Source organism: Lissotriton helveticus, chromosome 3_1 (genome assembly GCF_964261635.1).
Source record: "Lissotriton helveticus chromosome 3_1, aLisHel1.1, whole genome shotgun sequence".
In the NCBI taxonomy this organism is placed as follows: domain Eukaryota; kingdom Metazoa; phylum Chordata; class Amphibia; order Caudata; family Salamandridae; genus Lissotriton; species Lissotriton helveticus.
Genome location: NC_136061.1, coordinates 50,455,680 through 50,480,581, shown reverse-complemented (window position 1 = coordinate 50,480,581; position 24,902 = coordinate 50,455,680). Strand labels below are relative to the sequence as shown.

The window sequence follows — 24,902 nt, the reverse complement described above, 5'->3', positions numbered from 1 at the left end:
CATCTAAATCTGACACAACTGGCTGCATGACAGTTGGGGCAAGGTGGTGTAAACACCCTTTGCTGTAGATATAGTATACCTATATCTAACCCTAAAATGGACACATATATTCCTATCAGTCACTCCTATGGCAGGCCTTATCAATCCTGAAGGCAGAGTGCTTGGAATTATGTGAGATGGTGCTCTGGCATGAGCTGAGCCCGTTTGCAGCTTGCGGAACCAAGTCCTAATAGCTGTTCCATGATAACGCTATACCATATACTCTTAAGTGCATTATCAACCTCGCGGTTAAATGCCAACTCTGGTATAACATTATCAAAACATGTCGAGTAAGGTGTCGTACGATTTGGAATACTACCCCCTCGCCAATTCTGGCGACGGGGGGTAGCATTCCACCCTTCTAGAGGGACACGACATGTATGTAACTGTGAACCCCGGTTAAAGTTAACTCGAGCCTCAGCATCACAAAATGGATGCTGCCACCACAGACACAAGTCTGACCTCCTGCTGCTGGGAGTCCTTCCAGCGAGGATGGCTTGGACAAAGGGTTTCCTGCCTTGGGAGGAGCTAGCAACACCCCAGACAGGATTTTGTGTATTGAGGTAGGGAGGCCTGAAAGGAATGAGACATGCCTGGGGCACACAAGGTGCCCTGTGCATACACCGGTTCAAACCAGTTGCTGGGGCATCCCAGCCCCAGCTCTGGCGGGAAACCGGACAAAGGATAGGTGGTGTAGCCACCCCCCTTCCTGGTCCCACCCAGGGGAGGGACCTAGTCAGTAGTGCAGCCCCCTTTAGGAGAATAAAGGTAGGAGCTGGTCCCATTCCAAATTAGATTATCCTGAACTATTCAACACGAAGAAACTCCGGCCTTCGACGTTCTGCTCCACAGAAGACTGAAGAACCTCCCTTGTGGACAAGGAGTGTCCACCCTACAACTGCAGGCACCATCAAGCGTCCAGCGGCTTCACTTTGTCATCTTCCCTCGAGGATCCAGACTTCAGAGCCCGACGAGACCCGGATTCCCAGACCTCTCCGACCTCTACCTACATCTGCAGCAAAGCTGAGACCCGTGGGTGCGATGAGACACGTGGGACCGGCCATCTCGAACGAACCTGCACTTCGCTTCCAGCACGACTCCCGAGGTAAACTCGACCAAGTGCTTTGGGGACTGAGAAGCCCCAACCCCGAGCAGCCCCTGCACCGAAGATCAGCCCTCCAGCATCCACGAGATCTGCGTGGGGCCCTTCTGCTTGGTTCCTGCTCGACGCATTGTCTGGTCACTTGCCGGCTGGCTAGTGGCCTCCCAGACGACGAACCTTTGAATTTTCACTGCTGGTCTGGTTGTTCCAGACTGGCCCTTGCTCCCTTCCAAAAGAGGGGCACCCCGGACTTTCCTAGTCCGCACCAGACGCTTTCTTCGCTCCCCGCGTGGGTTGCCTTTGCCAAGGGCTGTTGAGTCCCAGCCCGGATCCGACACCGCCCACAACGAGAGCCTGCGTGGGACAGCTCGTGCCTCCATCCTGGTCGTCGAAGACACCTCCTGGTCCACGTGGCTGCAGAGTCAAGCGTCCACTCTTCACCTGATCGCGACAACGACATCTGGTTCCTTCCTGGTTGCACTCCAGTCACTGGCTAGTGACTGTGAACATTGTCCCCTCTGCTTTCAGGTCTCCTTCTTCAACAATCCACCCTTGGATTGCACCGGACATCTTCCTCCTGGTCGCCTGAAGCATCTTTTCTTTCAGGCTCCATTGACTTCAGCGCGAGAACCCGACGCACTTTGAACCCTATGCACCCGCGGCCCGTGGGTGAGGTAACAAGAGCATTTCGGTGCTCAAGGGTAGTTTAACTGTCCTAGTGTCCAGTTCCACAGTCGTTGTCGTCCTATCTAGTCAGGATTGTCCGTACTCACCTTTAACTTGAACTGTACTGTCCATAGACGTTGTTATGCATCTCGCGTGTGAGTTCACACTCTGCACACGCGTTCCGTGGGCCTCCTATTACTTACCTGAAGTTAGTATAGCGTGGTCCCATCGATCCTACAGCCTCTGGACAGCTCCATTTCCTTTATCGACTCTCACATTCCACTTACTTAGTATATGGTCTGTCGTGCCCCTAGGGCACCATTGTAATTTTGTGTGACTTGTAGTATTTTTCGTAAGAGATTGTCATGTGCTTAGCCCTCTGACCTCATAAAGAGTTCAGAGGTGTTGTTATTAATAAATATATTGTTTATTTTCATAACAACCTGTGTGGTGTCCTTTCATCTGGTATTCAAGGGGTTATATTGTGGTAAAACAGCTGGCTTCACATGCCAAAAGAGTTTAGCCTAAAACTGCTTTTTTTTTTTTGGCAGAGTTTTATGTAGCGCGAACTAGAACCGAACCGAATCAGTTATCAGAGCGCTTTGCATAGCACCAGTTACGTTACATAAGGACACACTTTCTTTTTTTTAGGCACGGGGAGATTAAGTGATTTGCCCAGAATCACAGGGGGTTTTTGGCGTTGTTACCGAGACTCGAACCCAGACCCCAGGTCCGACGGCGAGCGCCTTAGCCGTTAGGCCAACCCCTCTCCCCATGCTACCATTAGGATAGCTGGTCTATAAGGTTGACTTACAACCAATCACCATAAGGGTTGTTTGGACTGATACAAGGTGATCACTAGAACTAGTGAGCATCATATATCAGGCCAACTTCTCACACCAGATTCACTGAATCAAAGAGTTACAAAAAAACAGCATTACTGGGAAACCGAAGCATCAGTCTCTATGGCCATGACAGAGGGCTATCTCACCTTTTAATCTTCTCTCGAAGATCATATCCGTAGCTCGGCTGATGAGGAATGTCCTTTTCTTGTGTTTCTTCAGGTAATGTATCCCGAGTTACCGGGGTCCTCCAACCTAGAGTAGTATCTTCGGGATCTTCCTCTTCAGTCGGATCCTCGTCAACGCCTGGTCTTTCTTTTGGTATTTCTTCCCCATGGTCATCCTCTGGTTCTAGAGGGGTAGGCGTCTCCCCAATGTATGCCTCAGGGACGAAGGGGCTGTCCCTGGCTGAGGCAGGAACGTCCGATAACAACTGGCTAAAATATGGCAGGGGCTCCTCTTGGCTTAGGACCAAGGCTTGTTGGAAGTTTGTGTCATCCAAGAGATTTCTGAGGAAGCAAAGCACAATATAAGCACTTAGCATGAGATACCCAGTTCAAACGAGAAACCAATATGAATAAAGGCAGTACATTTTAATCACAATCAATGCAATATATAAATAAGGCTGATGTGTACAAAAGAAAAGCAATGCAGCAAGTATCACTACCTTCCTCCAATTCATTACGGACACCTTTTCCATTCATGGGTTTGTTTGATAACCTAATACATTAGAAGTGTCGTAGTCTTGTTTTCCTTACACTGAACTAGTTCGATTAACATACCTGGAATAAAGGATTTGTAAATGAAAAGTCCATACACATCCGCCACCAGACACAGAAAAAACACCTTTCATATACCTCTCTCAAGAGAGATCAGAGGAAGAAACTAGGGCACTACAGCCTAAGGCTGCAGCCATGTAAAGTGAAAAACTAAAGATGCTGCTGTAAGAGCGCCCAGTATCCCAGCTCTCAGTGGCAGTTGCTCCAGATTATTATTATTTTTTTTTTGGGGGGGGGTTGCTGAAAGTATCCTGAATCACTGAGCTCAGCCTTTTTGGCTTTTTCACTTAAGATTCTTTTCAAATCTTTAAACATGTTTCTTTGACACTTAGCTATATAGATGCTGTTAGAATTGGGGGTCTCTGGTTGGCACAGGTATGTACTTGTGACAAGCAGGGACCCTCTCCTCTAAGTCAGGGCAAAGGACTTACTCCCAGAAAGAACCCCTGCTCACCCTCTAGGCTGCGTGGCGCGAGCAGACAAGGCTAAACTCCAGAGTACGCACGGTTAAGCACTTAGTATAACACACACACAATTAACCATCAACCCACCACACAGACACCCAAGACTGTTGGTTCTGTAAAAATATAGGCTTTATATATATACTCTCAAGCAGGCTTGTAAATGCAGTGTTTAACGGTTTCAGGAGGATTCCAGTTACTCTTAAAATGCCACAGTTCTTGAATATAATGGACAGTACTTAGAATGCTTTCAATCACTCTCAAAAACGGCTTCCTCATACTTAAAAATGGTTCAAGTTACTTTTAAATTATGCCACAGTGGTTAACAGTCAGTTTTTGCATCAGAAACAGTGTCCCTGGTCCTAAAACCGACTTGGCAGTACTTAAAATTGGCCCCACAATAATCCGGGCAATGTGTGCCGCGTGCCGACTCCGTTCGTTGGAGCTGGTACGCCTCGTAGCGCTGTAGTATGTCCCGTAGTGTAACTGGCAGAAGGGCCTCGCTAACCCTCACGTGTCTCGCTTATCACGCGTAGGGCGCGGATGAGGGAACAAGGCATACGGGTGGCTTGCAGCTCGTACTGTGCTGTGATACGGGTTTGAGGAGTCTCACAGTACGGCGCGTACAGCGTTGGGGCAAACAGCGGACACAAGGGGTGCGCACCTCACGGACTCTGTGTCCAGAGCGTGGCACACCTCACATGCACACAGTACCTTTGTCCTTGGAGGAGTGCAAGGCGAACGGCTGCGGGGGTCGATCCTCTGATGTCACGGTGCCGTCCCACGGTGCCGTCCCGGGGGCGATGCGAGCGGCGGCTCGGGCTCCTAGGTTGGCGATGCGTTGTGGGGGATCGATGAGCATGCGGAGTACGCTTCTACCCTGCAGGGGGGAGCGGCCAGCTGTGTTACGGCGGTAAAAGCGGGGCACTGATCAGGAGGCTTTAGAGAACCTAGGCAGAGTCCAACATTGCTGTGTGCACTACGGCGTGGGCCTGTAGATCACGGAGCTTGGTAGGACAGGTCTCTGCCGACGTTGCGAGCTACGGCTCGGATCCTGCCACAGACACGGTGCTCTGGCCGGCGGGGGGCTGGTCCTTACGGTGCGAGTGCGGCGGGGCTGGGCTGAAGTCGCGCTTTCAGCAAGGACGGAGGGGCACAGTTTCTCAGGGTGCGAAGTGCCAATTCACCACGCACTTCGCTCCTTGTTGATCAGGGCTGCAGGGATAAGCAGTACAGCTAGCAGTTCTTCCTTCAGGGGGGGTAGTGCCCACTGGTCCTGGGGCGCAGTTCATGGGGCAAGTTCACCAGCAAGCCCTTGGAGATTGTTTCAAATTGTAATTGTAATTTATATTTATATTTATATAGCGCATTATCACCATCGGTCTCTAAGCGCTTGCTTTGGGAACCCGTCCTGGTTTTTCCCTGTGAGATAACCCGTACTGGGCACCCCCAAGGTGAAAGCCAGGCATCCCGCCGCGGGGGGCCATAGTGGAGATTAAGCAAGCTATTGCCCGGAGTTGCAGAGTGTGAACCCGTGATTTGAGCAGGCACCGAAGCGAGAATTATCGAGTCCGTGGAAATTTTGGACTCAAGACCCTGCCGCGTCGGGATTTAAACCCTGGTCCCGGGTCTGACCTCTGCTTCATGGTCCTGCCTCTTCTAACCATTGAGCCACACTTCTCGATGCACAAGTTGAATTTCAATAGTCTTGCAGTCTTTACTTCCTCTCTCCTTCTTGCAGCAAGGCACCCACCATAGGCCAGTCTCTCAGGATTAGAGACAGCAGTCCTCCATGCAGCTTTTCCAGGTCCTTCTCTTCAGGCAGAGTTTCTTCTTGGCGTAAACAGGATCTAGTTTCTTAGGAGCAGGGCTCCTTCTTTTATACATCAATTCTTTTGGCTTTACAGGCCAGGGGGCCTGAGCCTGGTTCAACCCCGTTTTGGAGCACTCTGTTGCCAGGAAGCGGCCTTCTTCTTTCAGGGTGCAGGGCAGGGACATCAGACGCTCCGCAGGAGTTGGAGCCTGCATTGTGGTGGCAGAGCACAGCCCTATTCAAAGTCAAGGGGCACTCCTCCCACCTATCCTGGGGGTAATCCCTCTATTCACCACCTGGCAGCCCAGACTGTCCCCTGGAATTCCCCAGCCCTGTCACTCACACAAACCAGGCAGCAGATGCACAACCTGGCAGAGGCGGGCTGAAATAGTCAGGCAAGCAAATGCTAACTTTCTAAAAGTAGCATTTGCAAACACAGGATATTAAAATAAACTTTACTAAAAGAAGTATTTTATTATTCTGAGTTCAGGCATACTAAACTTGACTTTCTACCATGTTCCCTGAGCCTGCTGGGATTATAGAGTGTAATAATTCCAGTAGCCCTTTCTGGCCTATGAGAACAGGTAGCCTTACAATAGTGAAAAACGAAAATGGCAGTAATTCACTATTAGGACATGCCACACACATCAGGGCTTGTCCTACCTTATGCTTACAATGCACCCTGCCCTTGGGCCTACCATAGGGGTGACTCATATGAAGTTAAGGGAAGGTTTAGGGACTGGCAAGTGTGTGCACTTGCCCAGCCAGCATGACAGTACCAGACTGCACGCAGGTTCTGCAGTGGCAGACCCTAGACATATTTTAAAAGGCTGCTTCTGTGGGTGGCGCAACCAGCGCTGCAGGCCCACTAGCAGTATTTGTATTTACAAGCCCTGGCACTCCTGGTGCACTTTACTGCGGACTGACAGTAAACCAAATAGGCCAATCATGGAAACCAATCACATATAGCAATTTACAGTAGGGAGAGCATATGCACTTTAGCACTGGCCAGCAGTGGTAAAGTGCCCAGAGTCATTAAACCAACAAAAACAGGTCAGAGAGAATATTGGAGGAAGGCAAACAGTTCAGGGATGACCCTGCCAAGAGGGCCATGTCCAACAGATGCAAATGCATATTTTTATTGAAAGTTTATTTGTAAAAGTATATAAATAGAACTGGTCTCCATTGCCTATTTTATATGCTGCTTAATTAGGTTTCTTCAAACAAGATGATTTTAGCCATTTTGAGAAAGGCAAACGCCAAACATATTTGCTCTGGGATACGTAGAGGGAACTAGTCAGTGCTTATAATGATCAATGCCTATCCCCTGAAGGAGTAGCATAAGGGGCACATGCATCATAGCCTTTTGTGATCGCAAACGGTGCGATTCGCAAAAATCGGCCGTTTGCGATCGCAAAATTTGCTTTTGCGATGCATCAAGGGTCAAGGCCCTCGCAATTTGAGAATTCGCAATTAATTGCGAGTTCTCAAATTGTGATTGCATTTAAGGAATCGCATTTTGCGATTCCTTAAATGCAATGCATGAAAGTTAAAAAATCTGCAATTTGGCAAATAGGGGGAGCAAATTACCATGAAGTTCAACTTCATGGTAATTTGCAAGAACTTTGAAAAATGCACTTTTGTGCATTTTCCAAAGTTTCATGTTGTGCACACACATGCCCTAAGGGCATGTGTGTGCCCAACATATGTGCACAGATCAATTTCAGGGGTGCAACAGGGTGTCCTTTGGACACCCCTGCACCCTTGAAATTGCATTCTCAATTTGCGATTCGCTAATTGCGAATCGCAAATTGAGAATGTCTTCCCATTCATTCCTATGGGCCTGTAGGCCCATAGGAATGAATGGGGAGGTATTCCTTAATTGCGACTCGCAATTTGCGAGTCGTAATTAAGGAATATTTAGAAATCGCATTTTTTTTTAGCGATTTCTTCATGCATAGCCTTTTGCTATTCCTTATTAGCGAATCCTTATTTTTTGCTAATAAGGAATCGCAAATGGCATTGTTGATGCATGTGGGCCATAGTTCCTCAAAATCATCACACTATAAAAAGTATGAGTGGATGAAACACCCCCTATGTGTCATGACACTGACAATATCAGCATGGCCACATGTTAAAACGGACGCATGCTGGGATGCACTCTATGACTCGTATCATTTCTGTTGTGAAACAAATTTGGAGCTCATACCTGATAACCATGGCCATGATATCGGAGGCAAGCGCCACCTCTCGCACGGATGGCTTGGACGGGTCCTTCTCCGTCTCTCCAGTCTCGGGCTGCAGGCCGAACTGTAGGCAAGGTTCATCCTTCTTACTCTCTTCTGGCTTCCTGTGACAAAACCAAAAAGTGCTGTGAAAACATGAGATCATGTCTACAAGCATCACTTGGAGACGTGCTGTGGACCATCACCTATTATGATGTATGTTCCATGTCTGAAGGTGATATACCTTAAAGAGGAAAGAACACCATTGCCAAAAAACTGCTGGAGCGGAGTGCTCCATACCAGACATTAAACACCCACTGTGACCTGGCCCCTCCTTCACTTTCCAACAGCTGCACACTGGCATAGATTTGGATCAGCTGTTGTTGTGATGCAGGTCAAAGTCTCCACACAGACTGATCTGCAGCAGTTCTTCCTTCTATGCAATGTTATGTTAGAGTCTTTAGTCTAAAGCGCATGGATAAGTCACTTGGTTGCAACTGCACTTGTCCAATGTTTGCGTCTCTCATAGATTTACATGCTTGAATGAATCCTCATCCTCAGGCTGAGATCTTTCTGTAGCCAAGTTTCAAACATCAGTGGCGACACACACTCGTATCACAGTGCTCCAGTCATGCATTCTGTGCAATCTCTCCACCTAAGGTTTGTGTGTCCTGAACTTTGACTAGCTTCCACAGCACCAACTGTGCCACATCAGCTTCAGATCTGGAATGGACCCTCAGAGTCTGTCTTAAAAATTTGTGAGCTGAGGACCCTGTTTCTGCTTTGCAAATGTGCTGACACTGAGTGAATGGCGCTGCAGACGGTGCTTATAGTTCTTTTATTTATATTTTCTTCAAAAGACTGTATGCAGCTCCCCCCCGCCCGAAGAGAAGGATCTACTGTAAGACAGATGCCATGTCACCCACCCCTTCTTACAAAATGCTGCCTTCCTCAATGCCACACTCTTCTCACTGTACCCCCACCTCATTTCCCCAGCCTGGTTTACTTTTACAAACACAATCTCGACCCTGGAGGTTTGACTGACATAGTGGCATATTTCTTCCCTTTTTGAACACAATGTGTAACAAGACACTAAACTGCAGAGTAAAAGATGTAAAATGGAGCTTCACTTTATTATACCCGTGTTCTATCTGAAGGATGGGCAACAGGCGGGCCTCTCAACCTTTGTTGCCTCGAGGGAGGGAAAAGAGGAGATGCTTTTGAAAGTGATCTCATTCAAATCAATGGAGTAGCCAATTTTTGGAGAATGATGAAGGTGAGGGTACTGCTCACACAAACGTTTCCAGATCTGGGGCCCGATGTAGGTAGGCAAATACCGGCCGGAAACCGTTTCCGACCGGTATTTGGATATTGAGATGTAGGGGCATGTTAAATTACAGAATCGGTAATTTTACCGAATATGTAATTTTTCCGATTCTGTAAAATACCGAATCGGTAAAATTACCGATTCTGTAATTTAACATGTAGGTAGCACTGTAATCAGTGCTACAAGGGTTTAAGAATTCGTTATTTACCACCAACTAGTAGTTGGTGGTACATAATGAAAACCCTTCAAAAAGCATTTTTTTTGCTTTAAAAAATGTACCATGTTGCAGACATACATGCCCTAAGGGCATGTATGTCAGCAGCATGTGCACCCATGCACAATTGTCGGGGTGCAACAGGGTGTCAAAGTGACACCCTGTCCCCCTTGCAAATTCAGTAATTTTACCGAATCGGTATTTACCGATTCGGTAATTGGCATTGATTCCTATGGGCCTCAAGGCCCATAGGATTCAATGGCAATTACCAAATCGGTAAATACCGATTCGGTAATTACCGAATCATTCCGATTCGGTAATTTCAAAAGTGAAATTACCTACATCCCATTTACCTACTCTTAAATACCGAATCGGTATGATTCGGTATTTAAGAGTAGGTAAATCGAGATTACCGAGAACGTGAGTCCATTAGGTCACAACTAGAATAACACTGGGCTAGAAAAAGTTCCCATCAGCCCACCCTTGTGATGGAATGTCGTCATGTGGGATACGTATCATAAATCCAGATCTCACCCAACGCACTTGGTAATGGTGCGGAGATGGATTATGAAAATATTGTTATAGACCACAGTGATTTTCAGGTAGTGCTAATGGAGTGCAGTGCTAGTGAAAAGATAAAGTGAAGTGGACCTCCACTCCCTCTCGGACGTTGGCCTAGAGGTACCGACGGACAGAGCGGGGCCTCCTTTTTCCCGAGCGGGTGCCGGGTAGGTGAGGCAACTGCCCACAGAAAGCTGGGATAGAGAGAATGATTGGATATCCGCCAGAAAACATTTGGGCTCAAAGTACCTGGGAGGATTAACCCATTATATTTGTGCATAATTATTAGCAAAACAATATTTTCACTATTGCAGTCGCTTTTTCCAAACTGGTCCTGAAGAAAGCTTGGACAATTTGTCCATTCAAGCTGAAACATGTCGACCTCACTGCACTACGCCACCAGATAGTTATAATTTCAAACTATCAGGCGCTGCTTTTATCTCTTGAACTTAGGACAATATCTATTAAACTCATTTTTTGTCCCATGAGTCAATTTTATTTTTCACTTTAACTTCACTTTATCTTTTCACTAGCACTGCACTCCATTAGCACTACCTGAAAATCACTGTGGTCTATAACAATATTTTCATAATCCATCTCCGCACCATTACCAAGTGCGTTGGGTGAGATCTGGATTTATGATACGTATCCCACATGACGACATTCCATCATAAGGGTGGGCTGATGGGAACTTTTTCTAGCCCAGTGTTATTCTAGTTGTGACCTAATGGACTCACGTTCTCAGTTCTGACACAACATACACATAAGTTCTGCTGACCAGGCATCTCCTCTTGTTTTTCTAGTATATGTAGGGGCCTGAGCTGCTTTGGTCATTAAACAATCCCCCTTTTTGACCCCATTCACTTTATTTCTTCAAAATCGAGATTACCTACATCTGGCCCCTAGTCTGATGCCTGGGGAAATTCAAAGGTAAGGAATATGTAGCTAGAAGTCTCTATCAGATTTCATGTTTGCCAGAAGTGATACACACCTAATATAAACGTCTGTTTTATTGAATACCCACTGACAAACTGTTTCCCAGCAGAATTCAGCAAATACAACAAACGTGCACTAGATTCTAAAACAAGTGTTTCTCTAACTCAGTGATTCCCAAATGTTATCGACTTTGGCTTCCTTGAGCAATTGGCCATTAGACGCAGCTCCCTATTACATTACTTTTTTTGGTGGGGGTGGTGCGAGCCAGGCGGGGTTGTAAGATGTAAGTCCAGCCTCCATGTCCGGATTGACTGTGGTGCGCACAGAGTATTTTCCCAATGGGCCGGAAGGGTGGGGGCCAGTTTTTGACCCGCGGTGGGCGGTTTTGATATTGGGACCGTATTTGCAGCAGTGCCGCAGTATCGACCCCCTGTAACAAAGCGGCACCGGTGCATAAGAACTGCAGTTTGTTGAACCGATCTAGCGTCACTGCTGAAGAATACCATTGATGGCGCAGATTATGGAGTCTCCTCTTCAATTGTGATTGTGGCGCCCCTGGCTGCTTTTGGCGGCGCACCCGGGTGCTGCGACACAAGCTTTGGGAACTACTGCTTTAACTTGTTAAATGTTCTTGTATTGTTGACAGTACTTCGTGATCGTAAGTTCTATATTTTACAAAAATAAGCCTAAACAGAATCATTTACACTTTATCTGGCAAACACCAATCATTGTAAGGAAACAGGCTTTTTGCAGGTTTCCTCTGGCTCGGGCCAGCTCACCCTGTGATGGGTTTCTGGTCCAGCTTGCCCACAGTCTGCTACCCTCGGCTGCCTTGGGTTTTGTGCCTCTTCTGCTCGTTTTCTGATAATTTATTTTCCTCTTCTCTTCTCTGCTTGCTCCTGCTCTCTGTTGTGCCTTTTGTTTGCCCATTCTGCCTGTTATTTTGCCTCTTTCTGCTAGTTTCTGACCATTATTTTGTCTTTTCCTGCTCTTTTCTGACCTTTATTTTGCCTCTTTCTGCTTGTTTCTGACCTTTATTCTGATGTTGCATCAACAGTGCCCAGATACCCTTAGGGGTGACAGTGCTGTGCTATACAAATGCTGCTTGATTGACTATTTGCCTTAATTGTGACTGCCAGGTGCTGGTGAAATGACTCTGAAAAGCCCTGAGCCCTGCTGAACAGGACTCAGTGTATGTGCTCTGACTCTTACATTGGTGCATGCTTAATTAGTTTGTCCCCAATTGCCATCTTCCATCTTACTGGCTAGTCCATTGTATATGGTACCAGCGGTACTTAGGGCCTGTAAGTTAGTGTTCCCCAGGGAATGCAGCACTTATTGTGCCACCCTGAGGGGGACAAGGTAAAACATGGATCCCAGACTGTCACTGCAGACTAGAAGGGCAGCTTTTAACTGCTAACTCAACTCTGACATTTAAAGTAATGCCAAAGGCATATCTTAAAAGGTATAGAAGTCACCCCTGAGACAGGCCTAACAAATCCTAAGGCAGGTTGCTGTATGCCCAAAGTGGATCCTGTATTTTTATATGTTCCAGAAGTAAAGATCCTAAATTGTCGATTTTACTGTGGAAAGGCTAGTAGCCCCATTGGCAAGTACAGAATTACAGGTTAGCACCCCAGCCCTGATAACTTCTGAATGAGACTGCTACAATTGGTACTTTTTGATATCAAAAAAATTAGTGCATTAAATCTGATATAATGGTTAAATCAAATTTAATGTCACTGGTGGGCAAAGTGGCATGCAGGACCACCAACAATCCTTAGCAACCGCAACAGTTGGTGTGAAGAAACAAACTGCTTGGTTGTGGACCAGCAAGGTCTGTGGGACTAACTCAGCAAGGATAAGTCAGGGACAGCCCTCAGCACACACGAGTCAGCAGGAATCGTTGGAGCCCCCTTGAGGATCCTGTGGCAGCAGGCACAGGGAGTAGCAGGGAAGCCTCAGCAGCACACAGACGATGGAGGCCCAAAGTGTGGAGGACGCAGTCATGATGTCGTTCTTGGAGCTGTGCGATATTTGAGGCTGGGGCTTCTTGGAGCTTGAAGATCTTCAGTGAGCAAAGTCAACAAGCCCTGGCAAAAGCAGACAGACACAGTGCACAGGCATGCGGTTCAGGTTGGCTAGTGAGGGATTACAGTCTCCAAAGTTGCAGGGAAGACTAGTCAGGCCTCTCAAGAGCCAACAAACCACCACCTGTGTTGCAGAGCTGGGAGATGTCTGTGGGACAGCAGGATCGGCAAAATGGTCGTCGGCGTTGAGGTACCTGTTGATGCAGGGAAGTGACTCATTAACTCCAAGGGAGATTCTTTCTTGTTTGGATGCATGCAGAGTCCTTACTGACTCGAAGGATGCACAGCCACGGAGTGTAGAAGCTTGGAAGAGCACAGAGACGAAGTTGCACCAGGAATCTTCCCACCAAGAGCAGTCTTGTATTGGTCCTGGCTCAATCCAGCAGCAGAGTTCCAGTGTCCAACACCACGAGTGTCTTCAGGCAGGTCTTGACGAAGTCCGGGACGAATCTAAGGACCCACAATCAGGAGAGCCCTTAACTAACCATAAAAAAGGGAAGAACGTCTTCTGCAGTGACCAACCTATCAGAGGAGGTCAGGGAAGCTACTCAGCTGACATAGCCAGTCAGATGCTCCCAGAGATCAAGATGACGGAATCAAGTGTCCACCTGGAGGAGCTCTGGGCACCTCCCTAGGGAGGAGATGGACAGAGAGGTGGACACTCCCCTGTCCTTTGTGTAGTCTTGCTCCTGAACTGGATAAACCTGGATTATGCAAGGAGGGCATTAAATGTGCCCTTGAAATCAGTCTGGTGGTGCTTGGATGTGCCCCCACCCTCCCTAATTTTAAAGGAGAGGTGGTCACACATCTCCTTCACAGGAAAATATTTGTTCAACTTACCCTGCCAGAGCTTAGCTAATCAGCAGGGGGGCAGAACATTGCCTGGGGTCGGCAGCAGTGCAGGCTGGCAGGCAGACCCTTTAGGTTACACAGGTAGGTATTGGGGGGTCCTCTAAGGAGCCCACAGTACATGGTATCTTGCAACTAACACTGGAATTGGTGTAGTTGCATGATTTCATCATGTGTGATACCAAACATGACCAGATTCGGAGAAGCCATTGTGTAGCTGGACATCTTGAGTTGCCAGTGTCCACTACATACCTTAAAAAGGCTGCCAGCACTTACAAAGCCCAGAGAATGGAGTCCGGGTTTGGAGGGGCTCCTCTGCTCATGCTGGGGTACCTACACACTTAGAACCATGCACCCTGCCCTTGGACTGAAGGGCCTAGCTTAGGGGTGTTTTATAGGTTTAAAGAGCAGTGACCGGGATATAAGGAAAACCTTATTTCTGAAGTGAAAGGTGCATGCACTGTTTCACACAGACTATGACAGCAGCTCTGCAGACACAGTTTGCTTGGACTCCCAGGGGTGGATTAATGCATGCTGCAGCCCATGGGAGACCCTGGTATACCAATGCCTTAGGTACCTCACTACCATATACTAAGGACGTCCAGTGAGTGGTACCCCAGTATGCCAATTGTGGGGTGTACAAAGTACTTACCATGGACTTTAGAGGAGAGAGCACTGGAGCCCTGGTTAGCAGGATCCCAGTGAACTGCAGTCAAAACATACTGACACCAGGCAAAAAGTGGGGGTATCTATTCCAGAAAGATCCTATTCCCGTACAGCCTTCTTTTAAGTACAATCATTGTGTGGGCGTCTTAATGCAAAATATGGTGTGATGAAAAATGATTTTAATTTCCTCCACCGTACAGAGAAACCGTTTCCCCCTCTCTCGATAACACTAGTATAATGAGGCACAAATCAAGGTAATGCCTTTTTCTCAATGAATGATCAGTGCTGTCGATTGCATGTTATCAATGTAAGCGTTATTGCCATGGGTGTGGGCACTCACAATTACTAGCTCTGAATTTGAGTGCCTTAGAAGAGAAACAAAAAGCAATTGACAGCCATGACTCCGAACGACCAAGAGGGGAGTCAGACTCAAACTATTCCGCCCAGTGAGGGGAAAAGGTTCTAATAAATAAGCATTGCCTAGAAGCTTCAGAGTTGTATAATCCCCGGTGGCTTCCAGGTCTCCCCCTCTAGGGTCCTCCTCTTTCCCTGAGACGATGCTGCTGTTCATAGGGGCACTGGGCCTGAGCAGCCCCTGTGGGCCTGGGTGACAGGTTGATTGCGCTCGCACCCTCTCCTTTGGCACGAAAACTAATGGGGGAAAGTCTAGGCTTGAGGGGGCTCCTAAAAGTGACCATATGTTGGGGTTACATTTGAAGGGATTATACATCTAAATAGCATAGTGTGAGTGGATTGCAATAGGTTGAAATGTAAAAACAACTCCGTTAACAGTGCAAAACGTCAGTCAATTGGAAAACATCATAAATATGAGTAAAGGTGTCACACCCTGCTCTAATCGGCTAAAATGCCACTATGAACAATGGCTACAACTCTGAGGGAATATAAACAGTGAACTCTTTTATAGTAAGCTCCAATGCATGTCCCTGGCAGAACCTGAAGCTTCTTGAGATTCACAAAATATTCGAATTTTGTTAAATATCCAACTCTTTTTTAAAAGTCCCTTACCACCCCCCACAGAGGTGCAATCTGTAAATGTAATGGCACAAATGTCCTAGGAAAGCAGAAGCTGTTAAAAGTGTTCTGTGCCAGCAAACCCCCGGAGGTGCCCGCTCCATGGCGCGCCCTTCTTACCTGTAGATAAAGTGCTTTGATAAATCTGAGCCAAAGTGTGTCACGAAGTCCTCCATGTGGTGCGAGCGAGCAGTCACCCCCAGGTGCAGCTGGAAGGGCCGGGGCGGCTCCGGCCGAGCCCAGAGCCTTTGGGTCGCCTTCTCCATCCGCTCTTTCCCTGGACTGTGACTGGCCGGCGACCTTTCAATGATACCGTGCTTGATGGGAGGCAGGGTCTGTGGGCACACAATAGGTCAGACACGCGAGAGTTACAACACATTGGATTCTCCACATCCCACAACTGTGCTGCACAGGTATGCATCGAAATAGTATTGCACAGAGAAAACTGATCTTCATCTTATGCACCTTGGAAGGATGGAAGAAGCTGGCCGCAAGCAGGCTATAACTCGTGACCCTTACATTTGTCAAACTTCTAAAGCTGGGGCAACCATAGTGGTGTCCTTACTGGGCTTCTTCTTTGGCAAGGGATGGCAACTCTATTGTAGTCCATATGAGAGTGGATGGCAGACTGGACCTATCAACCTATAATACAGACAGAAGAATGGAACTACAGACCTGTGATACGTCTTTGCAGTTTCAAAGAGCCTTTCAGCAGCACTACCTCCTACTGGGTCACTCAAGATGCTTCTTGGGAAGGTGGCTAAACCAAACGGGCTGCGGTAAGCAAAGGACGGCGTCAGATGTAAGTAGGTGCCCATAGATTTACATCTGTGTGCCACAAACACTTTAACTTCCTTTCATCTATGTAGCTAAACAGAAGAAAAACACCCATTTCTTTGGGATATTGGGGGATATTCCAAACAATTAAATCAAGGCAAGATGGAGGGCCACAGGCGTCACTTAAACGTAACACTGCAGGCACAGTTGACACGTGTATAATGGCATTCATGCCAGCTTATGGAGAAGGCTCAGTGGCCACGACAGGACAGACCTTTTGTTTGAAACATATGTAGACTTCCCTGTTATCAGTATCTAGGCGCTGTGAAATCCGGTGGGATTGTTTCAGAGTTTTTTTTTTACTGTTTTCAAAAACTGCAAAAATCAGTATTTTAGTGTTTATCCATTTTTTATCTGCAAACAAAATAAGAACATCAAGGGGCTACTGAAGGCTTCCTAATCAGTAGCTAGTGTGCTACTGGTATCTCTACAGCTACCAGTTTAGCTCCCCTCTGTGCAGCCCAGCCTATTAAAATAGAAGCTTATGCTTGGTTTAACTAAGATATGTATACACTATTTTAAAAAGTGTGTATTTTCAGAACCCTTAAGCTGACATATGTAGAAAATATTTGCATTTTGAAGGGGAGGGGATGTGGCGCAGCGGCCAGATATGCTTCTGGGGAGCTGGGGATCCGGGTTTGAGTCTAGGCGTCGGATGCAACATCCTGTGATGTTGGACAAATCACGAAATCTCCCCGTGCCCATGGTCAGCGCTTGGATACCCTCACAGGTGATAAGTCACATAACATAAATCTACAAACAAAAACTATTTCTGAAAAATATCCAAAGCTGATATTTTAGTGATAAATAATTCTGCATTAGAAAGACTCATCACTAAAATTATTATGTTGGTGATAAGGGCATTGCAGATATGGTTGCTCTGTGTTACTCACGATGAGGCATTTTTTTGGCAATACTGCTAGCTGTTTGTTGGTAGCACCGGTTGACTTTCATTGAACGTACGTAGATCTTATTACAGAAAAGTTTGGCAACGCCTGAGCTAGTCCTGTACTGATACAGAATTTAGCTTTTGTTTCCTCCCATTCCTTATTTGTTCCTTTTGTCAGTTCTAATTTCCTTCTATCCTGTTCCTAACTCCCTTCTTGTGCTCTTTCCTCAAACACCCCCTTTTGTACCGCTTTGGCCGCCATAAGTGTGGCAGGGTATGCTCAGACGTGAGTCCCTTGCTCACTTTGCCACTGGATTCAAGCAAACCGGGCTGAAGACGGCTGTAATGCCAGAAACCGGTCCTCGGAGGCTTGTTTCCGGTCCAGGGAAGGCATGGCTTGGCAGTTCGGGCTGGACTGTTCCCATGGGGCACAGGGTCAGACTGATTTCCATATAGCCATGTCTGAACTGGGGTGGCAGAGTGGGCTAAAGAACGGTGATGGATCAAACCCAGATCTTTTGACTGGGTGTGAGTGTTTGATTGGTTCAGATGCTCCGTCCATCACCACCCCCTTTTGTACCGCTTTCCTCATACAAGACATGTTTAATCATTTATCTCACCTCCATGCCCGTCTCATTCTCGACACTGCAACTCATTTTTCTAGTAGATCCACCATGTGAGGTATGGGCATTGATGGAGATAGGTTTGTGCTTCATGAGGATTTGACTGCGACAGAAAAAGTGTTAATTGGGACATTGGACACACCTTCCTGCCAGTCTACCAGACAAATGGCAAAGATGGCCTCAAGGAAGATTTTTACTTCTTTAGGGCTTGAGAAAATATTGGTGGGCGCTCTGTTATTCCAGTGTCACATTGCCCTGTTCTTTCTCATGAGTTAGCAAGAAGGCTAATATATATATATATATATGTATATATATATATATATATATATGTATATATATATTCACTGAAAAAACCATAGGTTATAGACCATATATAGTTAGGAATTAGCATTTACAAAACCTTGAAAATTCACTGAAAAAACCATAGGTTATAGACCATATATAGTTAGGAATTAGCATTTAAAAAACCTTATTTTACTCACACAAAACCATTGAAATTCCATATATAGTTAGTTGTACTAACTATATATCGCGCACCCGCAATCCACTGCTGATCATGTCACATATTACATCATTCATGACATGGTCAGTGACATCACTGATGACATCACTGATGACATCTCAAATGACGACATCTCAAATGACATCACTGATGACATCACTGATGACAACATCCAGTGACTGTATTTTTCTGTAAAGTTAAAATATGTCTTGAGTGGATGTATAAGTGTCTGGATGAAGGATTTAGTAGGTGCATGACTGACTGTATGAGTGAGTGATTAAATGTGTCTCACTGAGTGCATGGGTTAGTGACTAAACTGTCTTAATTTGTGCATCATTATGTCTGTTGTTCTGAAAACTGCTGCATGTGTTGTTCAGTAGCTATATGAGTAACTATATGGGTTATTGATTGGTTGCCCAAGTATTTGTATGGGAGACTGAGTGTGTGTGTGGGTGGCTGGGAGGTGTATGACTCTGTGCATAGATGTGTGAGCAGTTGATTCACTAGATGTATGGGTTCAAAAGACACATGTGGAAACAGCTGTATGGGCGGTTGACTGTGTGCATCAGTGTATTGGTGAGTGAATGGATATCTCAGTGCTACATGTCAAAGTAAGTACATATGTAAAACACAGTACATGTGAGACTTGACATATATAAATAACTGTGCATAAGAGCCAGTGAATGTGTGAGTGGCTGTATGCATCATTGTGAACTTGTATCCAGGATTGTATAAGAGAGTAAATATGTTTTAGTATATGTTTGAATAAGTAAGGTGTGTATAACTGTATAGTTGGGAAAATGGAGGTGTGATTGATTGTTTGCATGACTGACTAGGTGTGTGTGTAACTTCATGGATGAATGACAATCTGTGAGTCTGTGTTTACACTGAGTGTATCTAAGGTTATATTAGAGTCTGAAGAGGTTCATCGTATTATCACATGAATGATGTCATCAGTGATGTGATCAGTAATGTCAAATGAGATGTCATCAGTGATGTCATCAGTGATGTCATTTGAGATGTCATCAGTGATGTCATCAGTGATGTCATTTGAGATGTCATCAGTGATGTCATCAGTGATGTCATTTGAGATGTCATCAGTGATGTCACTGACCATGTCATGAATGATGTAATATGTGACATGATCAGCAGTGGATTGCGGGTGCGCGATATATAGTTAGTACAACTAACTATATATGGAATTTCAATGGTTTTGTGTGAGTAAAATAAGGTTTTTTAAATGCTAATTCCTAACTATATATGGTCTATAACCTATGGTTTTTTCAGTGAATTTTCAAGGTTTTGTAAATGCTAATTCCTAACTATATATGGTCTATAACCTATGGTTTTTTCAGTGAATTTCAATGGTTTTTTAATAGCAAATATCATAAGCTGTCGAATGTCAAGTACGTGGTAAGTAAAAACATTTTCGTGTTTATGCACACTGATCTGCTTTGAATGCTGCCCCCCCCCTCATTTCTATTAGGAGTACTCTCTCTTTGCAGATAGTGAAGGGTAGGTAACGCAGGCCTTTGCCCCCTTTGTAATCCGTCGTGCCTGCTTCTCTCTCCATTTCATTGATTGTTCTCTTTGGTTCATTCTCTATTTACAAACAAGCACAGAGTCGCAATACTCTGTTTAGTCTTTGCAGATAGCGAAAAATCGTGTAAAAAAACAAAAGGAATCGAGCAAAATCAGTAGGCCACTAATGGGATCTCTTTTTGACCTGGCTAAAATAGAAACATTAGGAACAACCTGTTGAAAATAGCAATGTGTATGTACATAAGCGGCGTTCATTTGTGTTCACAGTACCCCTTGTTGATTGTTTGAATCGAGCATTGAATTGTTCGAAGTTGGTTCTCTTAAGGATCTTCTCTGCCTGCAAACGAGGAAGAATAGGAATATTCTCTCTCCCTTTGCAGATAGTGAAAGGTAGGTAACGCAAACCTTTAACACGTCGTGCCTATTTCGTTCCTCATTGATTGATTGTTTGCCCGAACATTGACTGTTTGGGAATTGGTTCTTTTTGGAGGTATTCCCTGTTTGCAAATAAACATAGGAAAATCTTTGCAAGTAGTGAAAGGGTAGGTAATGCGGACCTTTGTCCCCCGTTGTAATCTGTCATGCCTATCTACTCCCCACTGATTGATGCACCTGTTTCACCCGGACCATTTACTAGAGATAGGTCATCTGGCCCGACCAGAGAGCACCCCTAGTGAAAAGGACATATGCAATAATAACGAAGTGATCACTGTATCCTGTTAACAGAAACTTTAGCATGAAACAACCTGGAAAGAAAGGAATAGGAAAACGAAAATCAGTAGGCCACTGATGAACTTTTTATTAAATAACAAACAAAGAAACGATAACAATACGTAATGATAAAACCTATTATTGTCCTAGAAACAAGAAACGTTAGAAGTAAGCCCGTAATAAGAAACCTGAAAACAGTAAGAGAAACCAAGTGTGACATTGCAACGGCCACAAGGCAACGAGGCTTCATCGCCCCTCACTGCCCCAAAACGTGTCTGTCCCACCGCCTGCCACGCCCAAATAACGGCAAACTGGGAAAGATACAAGTCAGCAGACATCCGCCCCATTCTGGAAACTTCCAAAGTGCAACAGGTTTGCGGCTACGCCCAGCCGGAAGCAACACATATAAGGCGGGTCCTGCTGCCAACCGTCGGCCAGGAGATCATCACGTAGGGTGTAGCCGGAGGAGAGGCCGAGGCCAGCGGGACCCGGCCAGGGGGATTGACAACACTGGAGAGTTGCAGGGGGGGGGAATGTCCGTGTCCTCGACCCTCCCCTCTCTCTCCCAGTCCGGCCACCATCAACCAGAGGCCGACGGGATCCGGCCGCGGTGGCGGTAACCCTGGAGAATTGCAGGTTAGACCCTCTCTCTCCCAGTCTGGGCCAGCATCCACGGAGGGCCTGGGAGTGGAGAGGCCACTGCACGAAAGGCCCAGGAGAGGCACCACACGCCAAGGCCTGCCCCACCGGATGAGCCAAGGAACCCATTCATGGGGCCAGAGCAAAGGGCGTCCGGCCGCCATCCACCGGATGTCCGGCCCAAAGACGGACGGGACATTTCTTCTTTCTTTTATAATGGCTGCGACAACACTGGGGGGGGATGTCTTGCACATGCCTCCGACCCCCCCCCCTCGTCTTCATCGCCTGGTCCGGCCATAACAAATGTCAAGCGAGACGCCGTGGGGTGCACTGGGTGGGAGAGACGGTGCGAACAGGCCTCTCCCGCCTCCCCAGGTGGAGGCTTCCCAGCTGCACCCTCAGGGCTCCAGGCGCCCGGAAAAGGGTTCTTCCACTGTGGCGATGCTGCAACGTCTCGCCCGGCAGGGTGGAGCCCGTCCGCTCATTTGACCCCGCGATCGCCAGTAGCTACCGAACTCTCAAAATGGCGGTCGACCTGGCAAGAGCGGGCCCAGCATAAAGAAATGGCCCGGTCACTGGTTGACTCCACCACCGTAGTCCTCCACGACCTTGAAGATTCTAGAGGAGCCGCGGGAGTCCCCGACCCCCGCAGACACCCCCGATGGGGAATGACTGCCATGATCGCCCGTGGAGTGACGAAACTGTAGCCGCGGGACGTCGGCGCTCCCATGCTGGCGCCAGCCTCAGTTTGAATGACTAGAAACCTGCAGACCTCAGTTCAGGTGAAAGCACAGTGTGACCCGGTAGGAAAAATTGTTGCACCCCCTCCCCTTTTTGACTGATGGTTCAAACCACCGATCCTTTCCTTTGCCCTTTTAACGGAACTTTGGACTGCCTCCCCCCCCCCCCCGCGGCGCCCCACGCCGTTATTTGCTGGGCGGCAACTTACTAGACATCACCTTCGTGCCATCCAGATTTCAGCGCGTTCTGCTGCCTTGGAACTATTCGCACAACAGACCGCTACTGACAACCCACCCCCCGGGACGCCCCACGCCGGATACACAAATCAGTGCGGCACCCAGGCAACATCTTCTGAATTTTCATAATTTGAAAGAACTAGTAACATGTCCTCATCAGGAATTTCCTCTTCAATCATCTCATCAGGAATCTCCTCATGAAAAGTCTGCAATGATGATTCTTGTAACTCTATGTTATGTTATGTTATGTTATGTAACATTTTTAATGCGCACAGATGCTCCAGCGAAGGAGCGTCCTGGCGCAGGGAAAGGCAGACACAACATAACACTAAAACCAGCAACAGAAAAGCAGAACACTTAAAACAGGGGAAGTTTAAAACAGAAAAGTTTTCAAGGCCCTACGGAAGGATATTAAATCATCCAAGAGGCGGATTTCCAAAGGGAGCGCATTCCAAAGGGTTGCAGCTTTCACTCGAAAAGAGCGTCCCCCCATCCGACTAAGTCTGAACCGGGGAACAACCACCAAGGATTGTCCCAGGGAACGAAGTGAGCGAGTTGGCACATAGGGAGAGATCAATTTATTAAGTAACACAGGTGCCGACTCTCGAAGAATTTTAAAAACCAGGCTGAGGGCTTTAAATTGAATTCGCTTATTCATCGGGAGCCAGTGTAAGGACCGCAGAGTATTGGAGGTAGGGCAGGTCCGGGGCAGGCCGACCACCGCCCTAGCCGCAGCGTTCTGGACTCGCTGTAAACGGAGTATCTCAGCTTGGTTTGCTCCTAAAAGGAGTGAACTAGCATAGTCCAGGCGAGAAATAATCATTACTTGAATGACCAGCTGTCTTGTTGGAGCATCAAAGAATTTAAGCAGGGGTCTTAGCCCGCGTAATACTCCAAAACAGCAGGCCGCCACTCTCTTCGTGTGAGTCACAAAGCTTAACGTGTGGTCAAGCCATACTCCCAGATTCCTGAGTTCCAGGACAGGGGCTGGAGCTGTTCCCAGCTCAGGAGGCCACCATCCATCTCCCCAGAGGTCCGCATCCCTTCCAACGATCATCACCTCCGTTTTTGATGCGTTCAGCTGGAGACAGTTGTTATTCATCCAGCTGGCCACCTCTCTTAGTCCACTGCGGAACCTGAGGGCATCCTTCTTGGCATCCCCGCTGATCGTAACCGCCAGCTGAGTGTCGTCGGCATAGGAAACCATGGTTAGGCCCCATTGCCTGGCGACTTCAGCCAGCGGCTGCACGTACAGATTAAAAAGCGTGGGACTCAGCGCGGAGCCTTGAGGCACCCCCAGGTCCAACGGATGGTATTTGGACTGAAAGGGAGGGGTGGCAACGCAGAAGGAGCGATCACTGAGGAAGGAGCGGAACCACTGCAGAGCTGAACCACAGAGGCCAATGTCCTGCAAGCGGTGTAAAAGGATGCGATGGGAAACAGTGTCAAAGGCAGCGCTCAGGTCTAATAAAATAAGCGCTGCCGTTTGACCTGCATCCAATACAATCCGCAAGTGCTCAACCATTGCCAGAAGGGCCGTCTCAGTGCTGTGACCAGCACGAAACCCATTCTGCACGGGATCCAGGACATTAACTTGGGTCATATGCTCTGTGAGGGCCAGGTTTACATGTGCCTCCATGACCTTGGCCGGCCAAGGGAGCAAAGATATTGGGCGGTAGTTTTCTGGTTTCAACGGATCCAAAGATGGTTTTTTCAGGATCGGGGAAACCACCGCTTGCTTCCACTTGGCAGGAACAAGTGGAAGCAAGCGGTGGTTTCCCCGATCCTGAAAAAACCATCTTTGGATCCGTTGAAACCAGAAAACTATGGTCTCCAAACATTCGATAAATTCGCCATCAAGAGATTGATCAAAAAAAATCATTCAAGTCATCTCCTCCTTGTGAGAATATTTCATTATTGGTGCTGTCAATTTCATTAAATGTAGTGGATAATTCAAAAGAAATTGCCACGGTCTCTTCATTGTTTAAATGTTTTTACGTTTTTTGTTTTGTTGTATATATTTATAAGTTATTAAAGTTTTATATTCCTACTACTTTGTTGGAGTGCTATATATTTTTAATGTGACACATAATTGTAAAAACTTTGATGTACAAAGAGTCATCCCTGGAATCTTCCGCTTCAGGCTCGGTCCCCTCCCCAATCACAATACAGGATGGTTTTCAGATAGTAGGAACGCGTGTGGTTTGACGGATCTCATCGGGTGTGGGCCTTGATCTACTATAACTCCTTTGAAGAGGGGTGATTCTTTACAGCTGGGGCCATAAACTACATCTGCAGGGCTAGCTGATAGCCTGGACAATCGGACACAGAGGAAGAGGAGTGTCAGAGGGTGCGGTAGTGAATAGGGCGAAAGGGAGGTGTCGGGCGGGCACAGAGTGTGATTCTCAGGGAAGAGCAGCGCAGATGGGGGGAGGTTTATTGCCGATGCATAAGACAGAGAGCGGGGGTGACCAGTGCCTGGGGAAGATGCTTGCGAGGGTGGGGAGCCATGCTACGGATCAACAGCGTGCAGAGAGTGGGTCTGGTCAAGGCATCTAAAATGGCTGCCGTGCACGACAA

General features: G+C 47.0%; 1 protein-coding gene across 1 annotated transcript in view; it reads right to left on the bottom strand.

Annotated features, from left to right (window-relative positions):
• Positions 1 to 24,902, bottom strand: part of CFAP65 (cilia and flagella associated protein 65) — a 621,863-nt gene that overhangs the window by 10,576 nt on the left and 586,385 nt on the right. Inside the window, exons 29-31 of the mRNA XM_078679214.1 lie at positions 15,723 to 15,937; positions 7,912 to 8,052; positions 2,799 to 3,158 (exon numbers count right to left, since the gene is read on the bottom strand). Coding sequence (XP_078535340.1) covers positions 2,799 to 3,158; positions 7,912 to 8,052; positions 15,723 to 15,937 — 716 coding nt within the window. The remainder of the gene's footprint in view (positions 1 to 2,798; positions 3,159 to 7,911; positions 8,053 to 15,722; positions 15,938 to 24,902) is intronic.